Here is a 16,061-nt window from a genome sequence, read left to right as displayed (position 1 = left end):
TTTTTACGTCGATTAATACAAAAAGAGGATGGACTCGGCCAACCGGAAGTGCAAATAGCAGCCTTATACGGGGGAAAAAACGTACCTATCGATAAACTACATATCGAGTTACTTTTCGAACAAAAGCTGGCATTTTAGAAGACAACTTTTCTTCAGTTCACTTAACAAGATGTTTAACAGACAAACGAGTCTCTGGATGGGTGATGTATGCTTGAAGTCCTTTCACTTTACAGCGTTAGCTTAGTTATATTTTAGCTAATTTCGAACGTAACACAAGCGAATGTGTTCAATTTAAATGTACTTTTTACACTACACAATCGTGTTTAGTGTAATTGTAATGTAACCACTTAAACCCGCGTGTATGATATGTTTTCATATTCTGTATATGGCTGTTAAGTGTGGTGAGGGCGATAGATTACTTGTCTGCATCACTCTACAACGAACGCAATGGACACGGAAAAAATAACCACTTCTCGCAAACGGCAGTATCTTTACTTGATCTACCAAATTCTGAATGATGCTATGGATTGTAATGTAATAGCAACTACAATAGTTGTTTGTATGATGTCAGAATTTATTATTGCAATTGATAGATAAATTGTAAACTTTTTGTTGTTGTTGTTGGTTTAGTTGGACCCATACATGGATGAGAACTTTGTCAAACAGGCCTTTAGTGCTATGGGAGAATCACCGCTTGGAGTCAAAATAATCACCCACAGGATTACAGGGTAGGCTACAGTGTTTCTTCTTCCCTACATTTTTTTTGTTTTTGTTTTTGTCTTTTGTACCCCCGAACTCTTTTGTCATACCATGAGGACCTGCTCACTCATATGGCTTGATGATGACCACCAAAATTCTCCTTGTCAATAAGTCTCCTTAATTTTAACATTTAATACTCTGACATTTTAACTCAAATTAAAGTAAAATAAATGTGGTCTTCAAAATAAATACATAATATAAATTAACAAATAAAAAATAAATAACAAACCTGCCTTTGTTATATATAACTCTTATATTTAACATTAAATTACATTATTGGAACTCATTTGAATACGCCTTTATTTATTTATTTATTTATTTATTTATTTATTTATTTATTTATTTATTTTTCATTCGTACATATTAATACAGCAGATTTCACCGACCACATCGTTTGCAACATCAACAGTAAGTCTCCTTCAAACAGGCATTTAAGCTTAAATTATCAGGAACAAAGCAATGATATGGCTGTGAATATTTACTTATCTTGAAAATAAAATACAGTATTAATTGTTTCCACGTACCCCCTGCAATGTGCTCGGGTACCTCTGGTTGGGAAACACTCTTATTACAGTGGTAAAATAAAAAAAATAAAATAAAATAAAAAATTCAATAAAAATGTATTGCATTGAAAAGTTAAGTAAAAATTGTACCCGGTGTGATGTTTAAAAACAAATCATTATGCAAAATTATTAAACTTAAAAGTTATTAAACTGGGGCGGCACGGTGGTGACTGGTTAGCACGTCCGCCTCCCAGTTCTGAGGACTCAGGTTCGAGTCCAGGCTCCGGCCTTCCTGGGTGGAGTTTTCATGTTCTCCCCGTGCCTGTGTGGGTCTTCTCCGGGTACTCCGGTCTCCTCCCACATTCATGTGTCCACAAGACATGCATGGCAGGTTAATTGGGCGCTCCGAATTGTCCCTAGGTGTGCTTGTGAGTGTGGATGGTTGTTCGTCTCTGTGTGCCCTGCGATTGGCTAGCAACCAGTTCAGTGTGTGCCCCGCCTACTGCCTAAAGCCAGCTGATAGGCTCCAGCATCCCCCTGCGACCCTTGTGAGGAATAAGCCGTCAAGAAAATGGATGGATGGATGGATGGGTTATTAAACTGTACTTAGGTGCCAGTGATTCTTTCACATCTCACGAGAGGGAGCCCTGGCACATACACTACAGACCACATTGGCTTCTGGTATTGTATCTTTGTCCCTAAAAGTTGAGATGTGCACCCCAGTCACCTCCACAATGATGTTTTATTTATTTTGCCTCAACAGGTGACATTTTCTTTCCTCCTTTCCCTAACATTTTTGTCCTGTTGTGCAGCGGTTCTGCAGGATACTGCTTTGTGGAGCTGGCAGACGAAGCAAGCGTCGACCGCTGTGTTCAACGGCTCAATGGAAAACTGGTTCCTGGCTCAAACCCGGTATGGCCGAATTGCTCACTTCTGACTCTTTAATATATCCTGAATATCATCATTCCTTCATTGTGTATGTGAATACTACTGACCTTCTTTTTTCTGCAGTGGTAATCTGTGTGTTCTTAGTATGGGTGTCCATATTATCGCGTTATTATCTCGTTAGTTTAATGTGCCTTTTAACTGCACTAAATTTTTTAACGCTCGATTAATGACCGCTCCTTATTTGGAAAGCCTCTACTCAGGGAATTCCAGTCACCACGCAGTAGAAACGTCCACGTCAAAACTACCCAGTAGAAATGCACTGGAGCTAAAACACACAGTGTTTAAGGGACAGAATGTAGTGCGGAGGAGCTATTTGGACTGTGTCTCACTACCACCCGTTCCCTGCTTTGAAAGAACACACTCGGTTAGCCGTTAGCACCGAGCACCAAGAGGCGTCCATGGGCACTCTGAAACCCCTGTGAGAGTAAAGAGCCGAAAGGACGCCGTCTTGTCAGTTGGAGTGACCCCAAGCCTATTTATCTTTAGATGTGAGGCCTTTTTTATTAACTCATTCACTCCCAGCCATTTTCACAGAAGCAATCCCGTTCGCTCCCGGCTGTTTTTCTGAATTTTGACTGATTTTGCAAGGCCTACAGAATATTGTGTTCAATTGCTATAAAAGCATGGAACCTACCAAAAGAAAGATTAAAGTGTCTTCTTTCATCAGGAAAAAAAAGGATGTTTCTATCTGTTTCCGTTTTGCAGCAATTAGCATTAGAAGAGAGCTAAGTTTCATCAGTTTTCACAAATCCTAAGTAATTCAGATTTTTTTCTACATGGTTGATCTCCTTTGCTCCGCTGCCACCTGCTGGCCGTTTATGTAATAACTACCATTTCTGCAACCGTTCTTTGCAGTTGAGAGGCTGTATCAAAGCCTTCTGTATGCTTTAGCATTAAAAAAAAAAAAAAAAAAAAAAAAAAAGAACAAAAAAAAAAGTATAAATACGTCTTTGGGACACTTAAAACATTAAAAAAACGTATTTACACGTTATTGGGAGCAAATGAGTTAACAACTCCACAAAATATCTCATAAGGAAGGGTTCAACTGAAAGCGTCGATGTGTTCGCTGTAACAGTAGCGCTGCCTCAGCGGTGTCATGGCGCATCCGAGAACTTAACAAAATAAAAGCGTCCAATGTCGTGAAAAGAGTCACTATAACACAAATTAGCAGTAATAAATTAAATTATACTGCATATATTTGTGGGGACTGGTGTCAAGTTGTATTTTACAATTTTAAAATGTGCAGAAGTTAGCAAGTTACTTATTGTTTAAAGTTACAAAACTTTTAATATGAAAAGAACACATCGATCGTTTTTGGTTCCTATGCAGTAAAGATTCGTCATTTTACAATGCACATCCTATTGAACTCAACAAAATAAAAGCATTCAGCGAATGCATATATTTGTGGGGATGTGTTGTATATTGCAGTTTTAAAAAAATTGGCATAATTTCACAAGTTACTTCATGTTAATAATTAGTCAGCTCCTAATATGAAAAGAAAAATGCACTGAGCTGTCACTATTGTCTATACAAATGCAATTATGCCATGTATGTTGTAGTGTAGAAAAATCAGTCACACTTTGCTTTGTTTTTTACAGTACAGTACATATTTTATTTTTTAACTTTTTTATATTGAATTGCTATGAAATTACTGTATCAATGACTAAAAAAATAAAACCATATTTAAATTGAGGGGGGGGGGTGATTGTACATTTCATTTTAAAGTTAGATATAAATTGAGATATAAAATGCAATTAATGTTCGATTAATTGTCAGTTAATTATTGAAGTCATGTGATTAATTACGATTAAAAATTTGAATCGACTGACACCTCTAAATTACTCCATCGTCATACTGAGTGTATTGTGCGGCTCAATGAGTAAATGCCTCAAAACACTTGAATTCAGTTAGGACTCCAGTACAGCGTTAAGTGTGTTATTTGCTCTTCTGCGGGAAAATGTAACACATTTTGTAGGGTGTATGCATTTAGATGCAGATGTAGATGCATTTAGACATGCGTTCACCGTCACTGTAGTGAGTAGATATGACTGTGGATTAAGTGGTGTTTGAGAAAAGTTAGTGTCTAGTGGTGTATGAAATCACTGCTGCCAAATGACTGTGAGGTGGCCAAGCTACTGGGCTCCACTGTTCACTGGCCTGTACCTGCTGCTAACAGGCTGCTTGTACACGAATGAACTTTGTTTGAAGCTGGAGAATAGAGTCTCTGGTAGCAACTAACTGAGGAATGGGCTAAAGGATGGTCTAGGTGGAGGAGGTATGTAAACACAAATAACCATAATAACGTCTTTCTTTATTCCCAGCAATATCAGTGCTATACTACAGGACTTTGAAGAGATTGTGGTTGGCTTAGTGTGTGTTCTCTCTTCCCATTTGCAGCCTCGGAAGTTTAAGCTAAACTTTGCCACGTATGGAAAACGACAGGAGGCAGGGTAAGTTTGAGGAATCGGACCGCTTGTGTCCTTCTTGTCTGTCATGATTCATTTTGTGCAAGAATTCCTATTCAGAAAAGATAGATAACAGTTCAGATGTGTGGTCAAGAATTTCAAGTCCAAAAAATGTCTCAGCTCTATCACAGTGACACAACAGCAGTAAGTTGCTGTCATTGAGTAACAATAATAGTATTGAACCAACTAATCGCCACATCAACACCGCCGAGGGAATCTGTTTGATCAATGCAGCAAACAAATGAACCCCACCGAAATTTTGGTCATCCAGTACATATTGGGATTATGACACATGTACAAACACACATCACATGTTGCCATCAACACCATTGAAAACAGACTATAATACTTAGATCAGGTCCTCTATGTCCTTATTATGAATTAGGCCAACAGAGTTAGCAATTTCCGTCGTACCTTATACAAGAGACTGTGGATGAGGTGGGGAGGAAGCTTGTACATGGCTTAATTTCAGCCGGGCATATTGCTTTTTAAGGATATTTAAAGGACATGTATCTTTTTAAAGATAACCTACAATTCAATTTGAAAAAAAAATCCTGTGACATAACCTTGAAAAGGCTCTTCATGCTCAAAAACATTCCAGTGTTGTTGAATGTAAGCAATTCTGCAATGATGAGTTGGCCAGAATATAAAGTGACGTGAAAGATTCACTGGTTGTGGTAGAAAACATTTGATTTCACTTGTTGCTTCTAGGGTGGCCAAACCAGTTATTAGTTTTAGGGGGCAATTACTTTTGCAAGTTGGGATTTTTTTTCTCTCCCTTGATAATAAAAATATTTGCACTTGCAATAAAATAAACATACAACATGGGTACGAAAATAAGGTAGTCAGAATTAGTCTAATGCTATGTGCCTTTAAATAATGCATTCCCCTTGACATTGTGATCACTATGTGTACTGTATGTGTCAATATAAAACCAATAAGAATAGCCTACTTGATTTTCTCTTCTTCTTGTACTAGGCCAGAGTTCTCAGTGTTTGTTGGTGACTTGGCTTCAGAGGTGGATGACCACCAGCTCCACCAAGTCTTTAAGAGCTTTCCCTCCTGCAAGGGAGCCAAAGTAGTCACCGACCAATATGGCTACTCCAGGTACATCAGCTCACAGCGGGACCCAATAGAAACTCTTATTTGAATGAAATCTCTACTTGGATATGGTATATACCAGTGGTTCTCAAATGCTTTACACCAAGTACCACCCCCAAAATATTTAGCACTCAAAGTACCAACATGATCAATATTAAAATGCAGAAGTGTAGTAGGACAGTATCATTGCTTTCAATGGTTAACAAACTTTTTGTAAGAATATGAAACTACATGACGATGAATAATTTCATATTTTGTTTAAAATATGTTTGAACCTTTAAACAGTCTGCATATCATAGCCACAAGTAAAAATTCCCACTGTATCCAAATCTTTTATGCCTGCTTTCTGAAAAAAAAATCACAAGAAGCCCTGCCTTTCTCACACTGAAAACAAATCCTTTCAATTGACTGAATCAAACATATATATCTTTTGCACATGATTAAAATGTGGTAACAAACATAATTTGATTATTTTCCAGGAAAAGGGGGGATAATTGCATAATTTCACCACATTTTGGTCACGTGAATCGGAAAAAAATGTGTCTTGCCCCCAGTGTGGAAATTTGCTTGTTAGAGTTCATCATGTTTTTGTAAAAGAAAATCTGCTTATGTGTGCATAACGTCTGTGTCTGTTTTGTTATCAACTGCCATTGGAGATGCAAAGATTTAATGCATTCATTGCTTAGCACGAGGCCACGTAACCACACACTGCAGATTGGACTCTTAAGCTTTCCTGCTCCAAATAAAATCTAATTTGTGACTCAGCATAGCAAAATGAGTGACAGTGATCGCTATTTCAGAAATGAGATTTGGGGATTATCAATAAGAGAATGATCTCAGCTTTCCTTTTTTTTTTTTTTTTTTTTTTTTTTTTTTTTTTTTTTATATCTCAGCTTTGCAATTATTCACTTATATCAACCATTGTGCTCTGCTACTCATCATTATTACCGTCACTCATTACATTATGACCAAAGACATGAATAGGTCAAAACGACACGCTCCCTTGGAGATGTGTACCTACAGTGACATTAAGCTAGGAGGGTCATAGTTGTCAGCGGATAGGCTCGCTTCTTTCACCAGACAAAAGTTGGATTCTCCCCTTTTCTGTTCTCTACTCATCAGCAGGAGAACGTAAGAGTTAAGAAATTTACCGATTTACCCAAAATCCAGAGAAAAGTTTGTGTGTGCGTGTGTGTAAACAAACATATCAAGCTAAAGACACATCTCAACAGTACTGTAATTTCATTCTATAAAATCAACTAATTAACATTTAGGAATGCCTTTGATTGACTCCCCCAGCCAATCATAATCACACTGAGTGGATTACCTTTAAGGCCTCTCAGAAAATCCAAAATTGCAGATCTTCTAAACAACACAACTGCAGTGTTACGTTTGCCACAATATTCACTGATTATTTTGCGTACGGTGGAGCGGTCCATTACGTGTACCGCACTTTGAGAATCACTGGTATACTATTTTACTGTCATTGACCAATATTACAAGCAAAGTGTACATAGTAATTTACAAATTTATGTTTGTTTCTGTTGTCTAGTAGCTTCTGGATAACAACAAAGGGACCTTGATCACTTGCTCCATCCATTTTCACTAGAAGCCTGAAGAAATGTTTTCTTGTCGTCTTATGCTAAAACTATTGTTTTCCCCATATAGGCTAAGCAAGAGCAACAAACAATTGAAGTGATGCTACTTCATGTTAAAAGTAAAACCACAAGTTTCAGTTCTACCATAATTTTACCCATCTATATACTTTTCTCAATATATGTTGCTTTTCAATAAAACGTTTGAAATGTAGTGGGGCATGAAGAGGAGTTCTGACTGTTGTTTGCTTGCAGAGGTTACGGCTTTGTCAAGTTTGGTGATGAAAATGAGCAGAAGAAGGCAATTGAGGAATGCCAGGGCATAGTGGTTGGGGCAAAGGCACTCCGACTCAGTCTCGCCGTGGCAAAGACGTAAGATACTTTCATCATCATCCGACATTTCAATTCAAAAATTCAATTCAAAATGTTCATTTCATTCTTTAAAAAAAGAAATGAAAGGGGGCAGAAAGAAGTTAAAGCTTTAAAGAGATAAAGCTGGGAGTATTTTTGCTTTTGGAATTACCGGTACATTCTATTAACCTGTCACAAAAGTCCTAATTTGTTGGCACCCTAGTGACCTTACTATAACCACAAAAAGGTAAAGCCAAATATAACAGAACAGAAATGGAACACCTATGTATGAAGCATACAATAAAAAAATATAGTGCTGTATAGTAGTTTCAATTTCCCTCATGGGAGTTTAATAATGTCTCTTATAAAATGTAGATGTGAATGTAAACAGCAGCAAGAATAGTCAGTCACATTTTATGTTACAAGAACTGACAGCTAATTCACACACATCTGAAAAACAAACATCAAACACACTGCCATTAATCTTTTAGAAGTGACGACACATCTGGTTAAGCTGCTCGTCTTACGGCTTTGATTTTGAGTGCACATTCACTTTTTGTGCAGTACCTTCAGTTGTGTACTAGTTTACGTTCCAAGCTTAACACCCTTTGTTGAGGCTGGTGCTTTGTTTGGAATATCATCCATCCATTCATTTTCTTGAGCACTTCTTCCCATTAGGGTCACGGGTGAGCTGGAGCCTACCCCAGATGAATTTGTGGACAAACATCCATTCACAGTCACATGCACACTCGTGGACAATTTCGTATTCAATGAACCCAACATGAATCTTTTTTATATGTTGGAGGTAGCCAGAGTATAAAGACCCACAAAAGCATATGGAGAAGATGCAAACTTGGCACAGGAAGGCTAGAGCCAAGATTCTAACCCTGAACAACAGAACTGCCAGGCAGACATGCAAACCACGAGGCTCAGCATGTGACTCTCATTCGCAATAGGTCAATGTGATGGAACAAAAACCCAAGAAAATATTGAGATATATGGCAAAATGTGTCCAGTGTCAACCTTTTAATAATACACCTTGAAACATTTCTATTTGTCTCCTGATAATGAACATTTCATTAACGTGTCTTCATTTGTTCTCTAGCCAGAAGACAAGCACCTGGCTGGCCCCAGGTCAGAATTACCAGACCAACTACAGCCAGCCGCCATCTAGTTATTTTGGCAACCCCAATGGTGGGGGTCAAGGTTACTACTCTCAGTGGGGTAGCTATGATCAATACAGCAGCTACAACAATGGTGGCTACAACAGTGGCTATAATAGCGGCTATAATAGTGGCTACAACAGTGGCTACAACTACAACTATGGCCCCTATGGATACCCACCACCCAGCCATATGATGCCACCACCTCCCACGGAGTTTCCGCCCCCGTTTTCTGATGTGGCAGGAGATGTACAGGTATGTGAGATTCACTGACACTGCTGCTGTAATGAAAAGCCATCTGTAGCTGCTTTTCCACCAACAAGCCCAGGATATTTGAGTTCTGGGTAAAGGGAGTTCTTGGCTGTAAAAGTTCAGCAGGGAATTTATAATTGTGTTTCCACAGCCTCTTAGAGTTCTCGGTAGTGAACCGCTGTGGGTCGTAGCCGAAAAAACGAAGATTCCGGATACAAGAGGCCGAATTGAGTTTGCTCCGCAGGGTGTCCGGGCTCTCCCTTAGAGAGAGGGTGAGAAGCGCGGTCATCCAGGAGGGACTCTGGGTCGAGCCGCTGCTCCTCCGCGTTGAGAGGAACCGGTTGAGGTGGTTCGGGCCTCCTGGACGCCTCCCTGGTGAGGTGTTCCGGGCATGTCCCACTGGTGGGAGGCCCCGGGGATGACCTACGACACGCTGGGGAGACTATGTCTCTTGGCTGGCCTGGGAACGCCTTGGGATCCCGCCAGATGAGCTGGTTGAAGTGGCTGGGGAGAGGGAGGTCTGGGTTTCCCTCCTAAAGCTGCTGCCTCCGCAACCCAACCCCGGATAAGCGGTAGTAAATGGATGGGTAGATGTAGTTTGATGACGTATGAGTTTGATGAGCCCAGCCGATGTAAAAACAACACACCCCAAATTTGACCAACCAATCAGCCTTGGTCATTGTAGCACGCACCCTCAAAGTTCCAACCTGGCTCAGCAAGACCCTGCTCCCGAGATAGTTGGATGCCCCCTGGGGAATTTAATTACCCTGAAAATTGTTGTTGGTGGAAAAACACGCAAACTGAATTTTACCAAGGTACCGTAAACTGAAAAGTTCTCCAAAAGTTCCGCTGGTAGAAAATCCCCTAATGTGTTTGTTTACAGTGAGAGCGTTCAAACTTAAGAATGACAATTTTTAAAACTGTGTTTACTTAAGGATCTTAAGTATTGTTTCAGGTGGTACTGGTGTTAAAAGTTAAGGAACCACTGGCTCAGACTATATTTCGATAAACCAAAGGTGTCCAAACTGGCCCGGGGGCCATTTGCAGCCTGCCATCCATTTTCGAGTGACCCTCAGCATAAATAAAAAAAAAAAAACAGCCTGCAACCCAATAGAGATCATGACGTTGACGTCACGCTTCCCAAAGTATCCATTAACGCAGCCATTTTGGCATGATAGAAAACGCATCTGCCTCTTTGAGTAAACATGGTCAGCCCCAGTGTTTATCAAAAGCAAAGCAGAAGTATAGGGAAATACATGTACTTATGATTCAAATTAAATATATTGCACATAAAAGTTAGGAAATAAAAAATGTACATACAAAAATCTTCTAACAATTAAATGCAAATGACTTGCCCCTAAAAGTTAAATACAACTAAACTGTACATACGAGTTAGGGCCTGACTGCAATTAAGCCGATGCCTATTTGGGCAGAATAAAATTCCAATAACTGATTAATCTGTCTATCAATTAAAAAAAAAAAATGTACGTGTGTGTGTGTGTGTGTGTGGGTGCATGTGTGTGTGTTTTAAAAAAATTCAGATAAATAAATTTTGAGTTATTGACAAAAAAAAATATTTGAACAAAAATGTCACTTTTGGGGATATCTTCAAAAATAGCCTTCTAATTTTCATTTCCCAGCAGCACAAATGTTCAAATTGTAGTCGAAAAGTGTACGTAAATAAGCAATTAATAATGTAACTATTGGATGCTTTTTTTTCCGACTGCTAGATTGGTGAAATTGGGTGGAAGCAACCTTACAAATGACGTCATTGCTCTTTGACTTTTGTACCATTAATAATGTTCATAACTTAACATCATATTCTGAATGTTCATTGGTCCTCGGCAGAGTCAAGAAGAAACTGGAGATGGTGAGGATAGTGCAGAAGGTAACAAACTTTGGTCTCTCCCTTTTACTGTGCAATGGAATGTTCAGATGAACCCCAAAACACAATGTTTCGCATTGACACACGTTTCCTCTTTTGTATTACAATATTGTTCCACATTTAATATTGTTGCATTCCAGTTTGGGTGATTGGTTGTCATTTTTTCATATCCAATGTTGAAATGCTTCCCAAAAAACATTTAGTTGTATGTGCAATCAAAAAAAACAAAAACAAAAAACAATGCTCTAAGGTTTCTGTATTAAAATGACATTAAAAAACATATTTTTTTTTTCTCAGTGGTAAACATTTGTCTGAGAAAGTCATTAGTCATAGGTATTTAAAATTGTGAAATGTTTCTTTAGCTTTTGGTGATATGGGTAGAGTGACGTATTTCAGTTCTAATTCCTTCAACCCATTAAGGCCGGGAGCGCATTACCGCGTTTCTACCACTAAAGCCGGGAGCGCTCTCGCACTCCTCTACAGTACCTTATAAAGCCGGTAGAGTGGATCCATCAATTTGTTTTCTTTTGACCAATTCTTGGTCTTGGAGCCGATGAAATGCATCAGAATATACACGAGGGGGGGATGTGGGCCTTGGAGCATGTCTTGGAATTTTATTCGAGCATTTATGGATGACGCAGATTTGTGGGAGTTCTGAAATAAATATACACGCAAATGTGACACAATTGTTTACATTTTTTAAATAAATCTATTGAAGGTTCATAATAATAAACAGGTTTGTGTGAATACCACAGGTGTAAGCGCCTGAAATGTTTCTACTGCTTCAGGAGCTGAGATATCAATTATTTAGTGGGCATAGACAAATTGTTGAATTTCCAGGAAAACATCAGGTTTTTAGGGGTGACTAAAATTACTCATAGGTTTTAGCGGCGTGTTTTGGCAGGTGCTTTAGGCCTTAATGAGTTTGAAAGGTAACGTATTAGACGTGAATGTACCTCATGAATCTTTTAGTACATTACTGATCCATAGAATTGTTTATAAAGATTGATGGAATCATGGGTGTTCATTTATTTTTGAAGAAACATTCTTTTCAACATTTACACTGGAATTACTTTGATTACTGCAGTGTTGTCATGTAGTACAGTCATATTAACTCATTTGCTCCCAATAACATGTAAATACGTTTTTTCTTTAATGTTGTAAGTGTCCCAAAGACATATGTATACGTTCTTTTTTGTTTTTTTGTTTTTTTTTGTTTTTTTTGTTTTTATGCTAGAGCATACAGAAGGCTTTGATGCAGCCTCTCAACTGCAAAGAACAGTTGCAGAAGTGGTAGTTATTACACAAACGGCCAGCAGGTGGCAGCAGAGCAAAGGAGATCAACCAGGGCCATCTAGGAAAAAAAAGCTAAATTACTTAGAATTTTAAATAGATTTGTGAAAACTGAAACATGTGAAACATAGCTCTCTTGTAATACTAATTGCTGCAAAACGGAAACAGATAGAAACATACTTTTTTTTTTCCTGAATGATGAAGAGACTTTAATCTTTCTTTTGATAGGTTCCATGCTTTTATAGCAATTGAACACAATATTCTGTGGGCCTTGCACAGTCAAAATCCAGTAAAACAGCCCGGAGCGAATGGTTCTGTGAAAATGGCTGGGGGTAAATGAGTTATGAGTAAATGAGCTTCCTTTTTGACTCAGGAAAATGCACTTTATAAATGCAGGCTGAAAAGCCATGAATTCATTCTCAATCGACACCTCTAGGCTTCTGTTAATGTGTGGTGGTGATGTTTTTTCCTAAACCCCCACCCCCCACAGCCTGTGTTTTCCCATTTTGTGTTTGTTTTGTCTGTCTGTCCACAGAAACATCCCGCTGTTGACAAAACAAACACAAAATGGCAAAATACAGGCTGTGGGGTGGTGGTTTAGGAAAAAATCACCACCACACATTAACAGAAGCCCAAAGGTGTCGATTGAGAAGGAATTCTTGGCTAACCATCCTGTATTTATAAAGTGCATTTTCCTGAGTGAAAACGGAAGACTCTGCCTTTGAATATAGGAACAAAATTTTCAGTTAAAGAATTTCTTTCTTGCATTAATTGGTGCAGAATCAACCTAATATAGACATGGACAAAATTGTTGGTACCTTTCTGTTAATGAAAGAAATTCCAACAGTGGTCATGGAAATAAGAATCTGACATAATAAGCTTTTAATGAAAATTAACCAATGAAAATCAGACATTGCTTTTGAATTGCAAAGAATTGTTTAAATCAATCAATCAACTTTATTTATATAGCACCTTTCATACATTTAAAATGCAACTCAAAGTGCTGGACATCCATAATACAATAAAGAGGAAGTCAATTTATTCTTAACAATAATATTTTCTGTACAGCCCCCTAAACATGTTATTCTGGTTAATATTGTGTTAGTGGAATATGAGTTAAGCAGCAAAATCCAGCAGTTTTTATCAACATCAGAAAGCGGCCATTTTTCCAATTGCTCTCGAGTGAAAATGACATCACAGTTGCTCAGGTCTCAGGTAACAACCAATCACAGCTCAGCTTCAGAAAACAGGTGAACTGTGATTGGTCGTTGCCTGAGCCCAGAGCAACTGTGATGTCATTTTCAGTCGACACCAAGTGCCAAAATGGCCGCCCCTGAGATGGATAAAAACGGCTGCATTTTGCTGCATAGCTCATATTCCACAAGTGTAATATTAATCAGAATGTCATTCTTAGACTATTGAGGTCACATATAACATTATTGTCAAGAAATGTTTAAGGTTGACTTCCTCTTTAAGAACAAACTCATGAAACAGGCCTTGACAAAAATGATGTTACTAGGAAAAAGTTTTAAATAATTTGACCATATATTCAACCAAGGTGTGTCCTCTAGCATCACAGGTGTTTTAAAAACTTGTGATCAGTCAGTTGGCATATTCAAAGGGTGGCAAGTAGTCACTGGTGTTTGGTGACATTGGTGTACGCCCCACTAAACATGGACCAGAGGAAGTGAAAGAGCGGTCGCATCAGAATGTAAAGAAAAATACAGATAATCAAACACACCACAGTTATACATATTCAGAAATGTGTTTGGCAATAGAATAGTGGGTAAAGTTCTGATTATGAATACGTTTCGAGTACAGGTGGACTTGCTGATGAAAATTTTAAACGGCAACTTGGAGATGCAACATCCATACCTTAGCAAACATTTTATTCAACCACATTTGCCAAATATTTTTAAAGGATTATAAAACCAAGAATGATACAGGTTGACTACATTTCACAATTTTCTGCATTTCCTGAAGACGCATATGTGAAGCCAACAATCAGGATTTTGAGCTTCACTCCAGTTTTGTAATGTATTGCTGTTTTTATGAATACATTTGTGCTTATGTTTTGTAATTTTTGCTAATTCTGAAGAAATGGCAATGTGAGATAAGTGGTTGGTATTACAGTGAATTGTGTTAGTTTATGGTAACATTTAGTATTCACAGAAAATGTTTTTTTTTTTTTTTTGGTATTTTACAGTGCCGTTCCAAGAATGTGATGTGGAACAGTGGAATACAGATTTTATGCAGCGCAGCGAGGAGGTCTTTGATGCCTTGATGGACTGTCACTGGGAACCACTGGATTCCTTTGATTCCGATATACCGTTACTATCTTGATCAATTCAGTTAGTCCTCGATTCCCTTCTCAAACCTCACCTGCAATTTCTCCTCATTTTGTGTTCAGGATCTCTGTACTTGTTTGCTTGTCCAAACTCTTAACGCTAACCCTACATACAACTATAAGTGTCATCACCAAGTTGGACAAGTATACTTTGATTTTATTGTTTACCATGTTGGTAAGATTCAGAGTCTCACTATAAGGAGTAACATGACCCCTTATGCCACAGTGTGTCTGTGTTGGTAACTTGGGACTGAGGTCACCTTGTCTTATGTTCACATTTATTGTTGCAGTGCACACCTAATGTCGAATTACAATTCCAGTTGTATTGATTGATTTCAATGATCACCTCAGAAAATGCAAACTGAACCCATTGATCCTTGGATGTTCACTACAGTTGGTACTTATTTTGTTTGTATGTACATTGTATTATTCTTGAATAATTCTTTTTTTTTTTTTTGTGAAGGAACTTTGAGGTAATCATTAGTGAGGCAAGGATCAAACTGACGCGAGGGTCTATGGATGTGATTTTAAAATAACTAAGCAGGGTTGGCTGAGTATTTTGTACATATTTATCTTTTCTGAAACTATTTGATCAATAAAAACATTTTTAATTAAAGGGTCTCCAGGCCTGGTCATTTAAAATGGAATTGATGCTAAAATGGATTTCAATGTGGAATATTACTTGGGGTGTACAGTTTAAGGCCCAAATATATTACTACCATTGACACAATATGAGATGTGTGAAAAGATACTGATAGTAGAGTGTTTTTTTTTTTTTTTTTTTCCCCTCCTTAATCCTACAAAAGGTTCCACAATTCTTACCTTCTATCAATATATAGATATACCCACGTTTAAAATTTACAATTTATCAGTTGTTTAAGTTGTTGGATCTGAAGCATGCAAAACACTTTTTGCCGTGAACCATGTTTGGATTTGCTAGTCAAAATGCTGTCAGTCGCAGCAAGTAAGGTCACATTGGCACAAAGGGAACAAAATGTGATTTATTTCAATGTGCAAACATTTGACATTCAACAACCTTTTTCTCCCACATAACTACTTTGCAGAAGGTTAACTCACAATGGACACATTATTTCTTTCACCTCCACTATACAAGAGATGAAAAATTCTGCCTATAAGTAGATTATTATTACTGGTGGCTCCAAAGTCAAACAAAACGAATTGAGGTTTAGTATGGTGTCGTTGAAGTACATAAGTGTCCATAACATGTTTATTCCAGGGTTAAGATTGTCAAATTGATGCTTAATGAATTGTATTGCTCACTGATACAATTCTGGGGTGGCGTGATCGAAAACAAAAAAGAGAAAAACACTCAAATTTCTAGAGTTCATCATTCAGAGCTGAAGTCTGAGGTTTTGCATGGCTTGTGACATTGCACCTG

General features: G+C 38.0%; 1 protein-coding gene across 2 annotated transcripts; it reads left to right on the top strand.

Moving 5' to 3' along the window:
• Positions 1-32: 32 nt before the first annotated feature.
• trnau1apb (tRNA selenocysteine 1 associated protein 1b) lies at positions 33-15,278 on the top strand. Of its 2 annotated transcripts, none has more exons than XM_077536784.1 (9): positions 33-205; positions 631-728; positions 2,075-2,174; positions 4,608-4,660; positions 5,654-5,782; positions 7,627-7,743; positions 8,828-9,140; positions 10,986-11,025; positions 14,522-15,278. In XM_077536784.1, the coding sequence occupies exons 1-9, from the start codon at positions 170-172 to the stop codon at positions 14,656-14,658; spliced, it is 1,023 nt and encodes a 340-aa protein (XP_077392910.1). In that variant the 5' UTR covers positions 33-169; the 3' UTR covers positions 14,659-15,278. The 2 variants fall into 2 exon arrangements, with proteins under 2 accessions (XP_077392910.1, XP_077392919.1); XM_077536793.1 differs by lacking the exon at positions 14,522-15,278 and adding an exon at positions 12,851-13,473.
• Positions 15,279-16,061: the final 783 nt, after the last annotated feature.

Source organism: Festucalex cinctus, chromosome 1 (assembly GCF_051991245.1).
Source record: "Festucalex cinctus isolate MCC-2025b chromosome 1, RoL_Fcin_1.0, whole genome shotgun sequence".
In the NCBI taxonomy this organism is placed as follows: domain Eukaryota; kingdom Metazoa; phylum Chordata; class Actinopteri; order Syngnathiformes; family Syngnathidae; genus Festucalex; species Festucalex cinctus.
This window is presented reverse-complemented; position numbering and strand designations above follow the sequence as displayed.

Excerpts from the sequence above, each read along its gene's own strand:
- trnau1apb (XM_077536784.1), top strand. The coding sequence starts at position 170 with ATGTTTAACAGACAAACGAGTCTCTGGATGGGTGAT. Across the intron at positions 5,783-7,626 it reads GACCAATATGGCTACTCCAG|AGGTTACGGCTTTGTCAAGT; the intron begins GTACATCAGCTC and ends GTTTGCTTGCAG. Across the intron at positions 9,141-10,985 it reads ATGTGGCAGGAGATGTACAG|AGTCAAGAAGAAACTGGAGA; the intron begins GTATGTGAGATT and ends GGTCCTCGGCAG.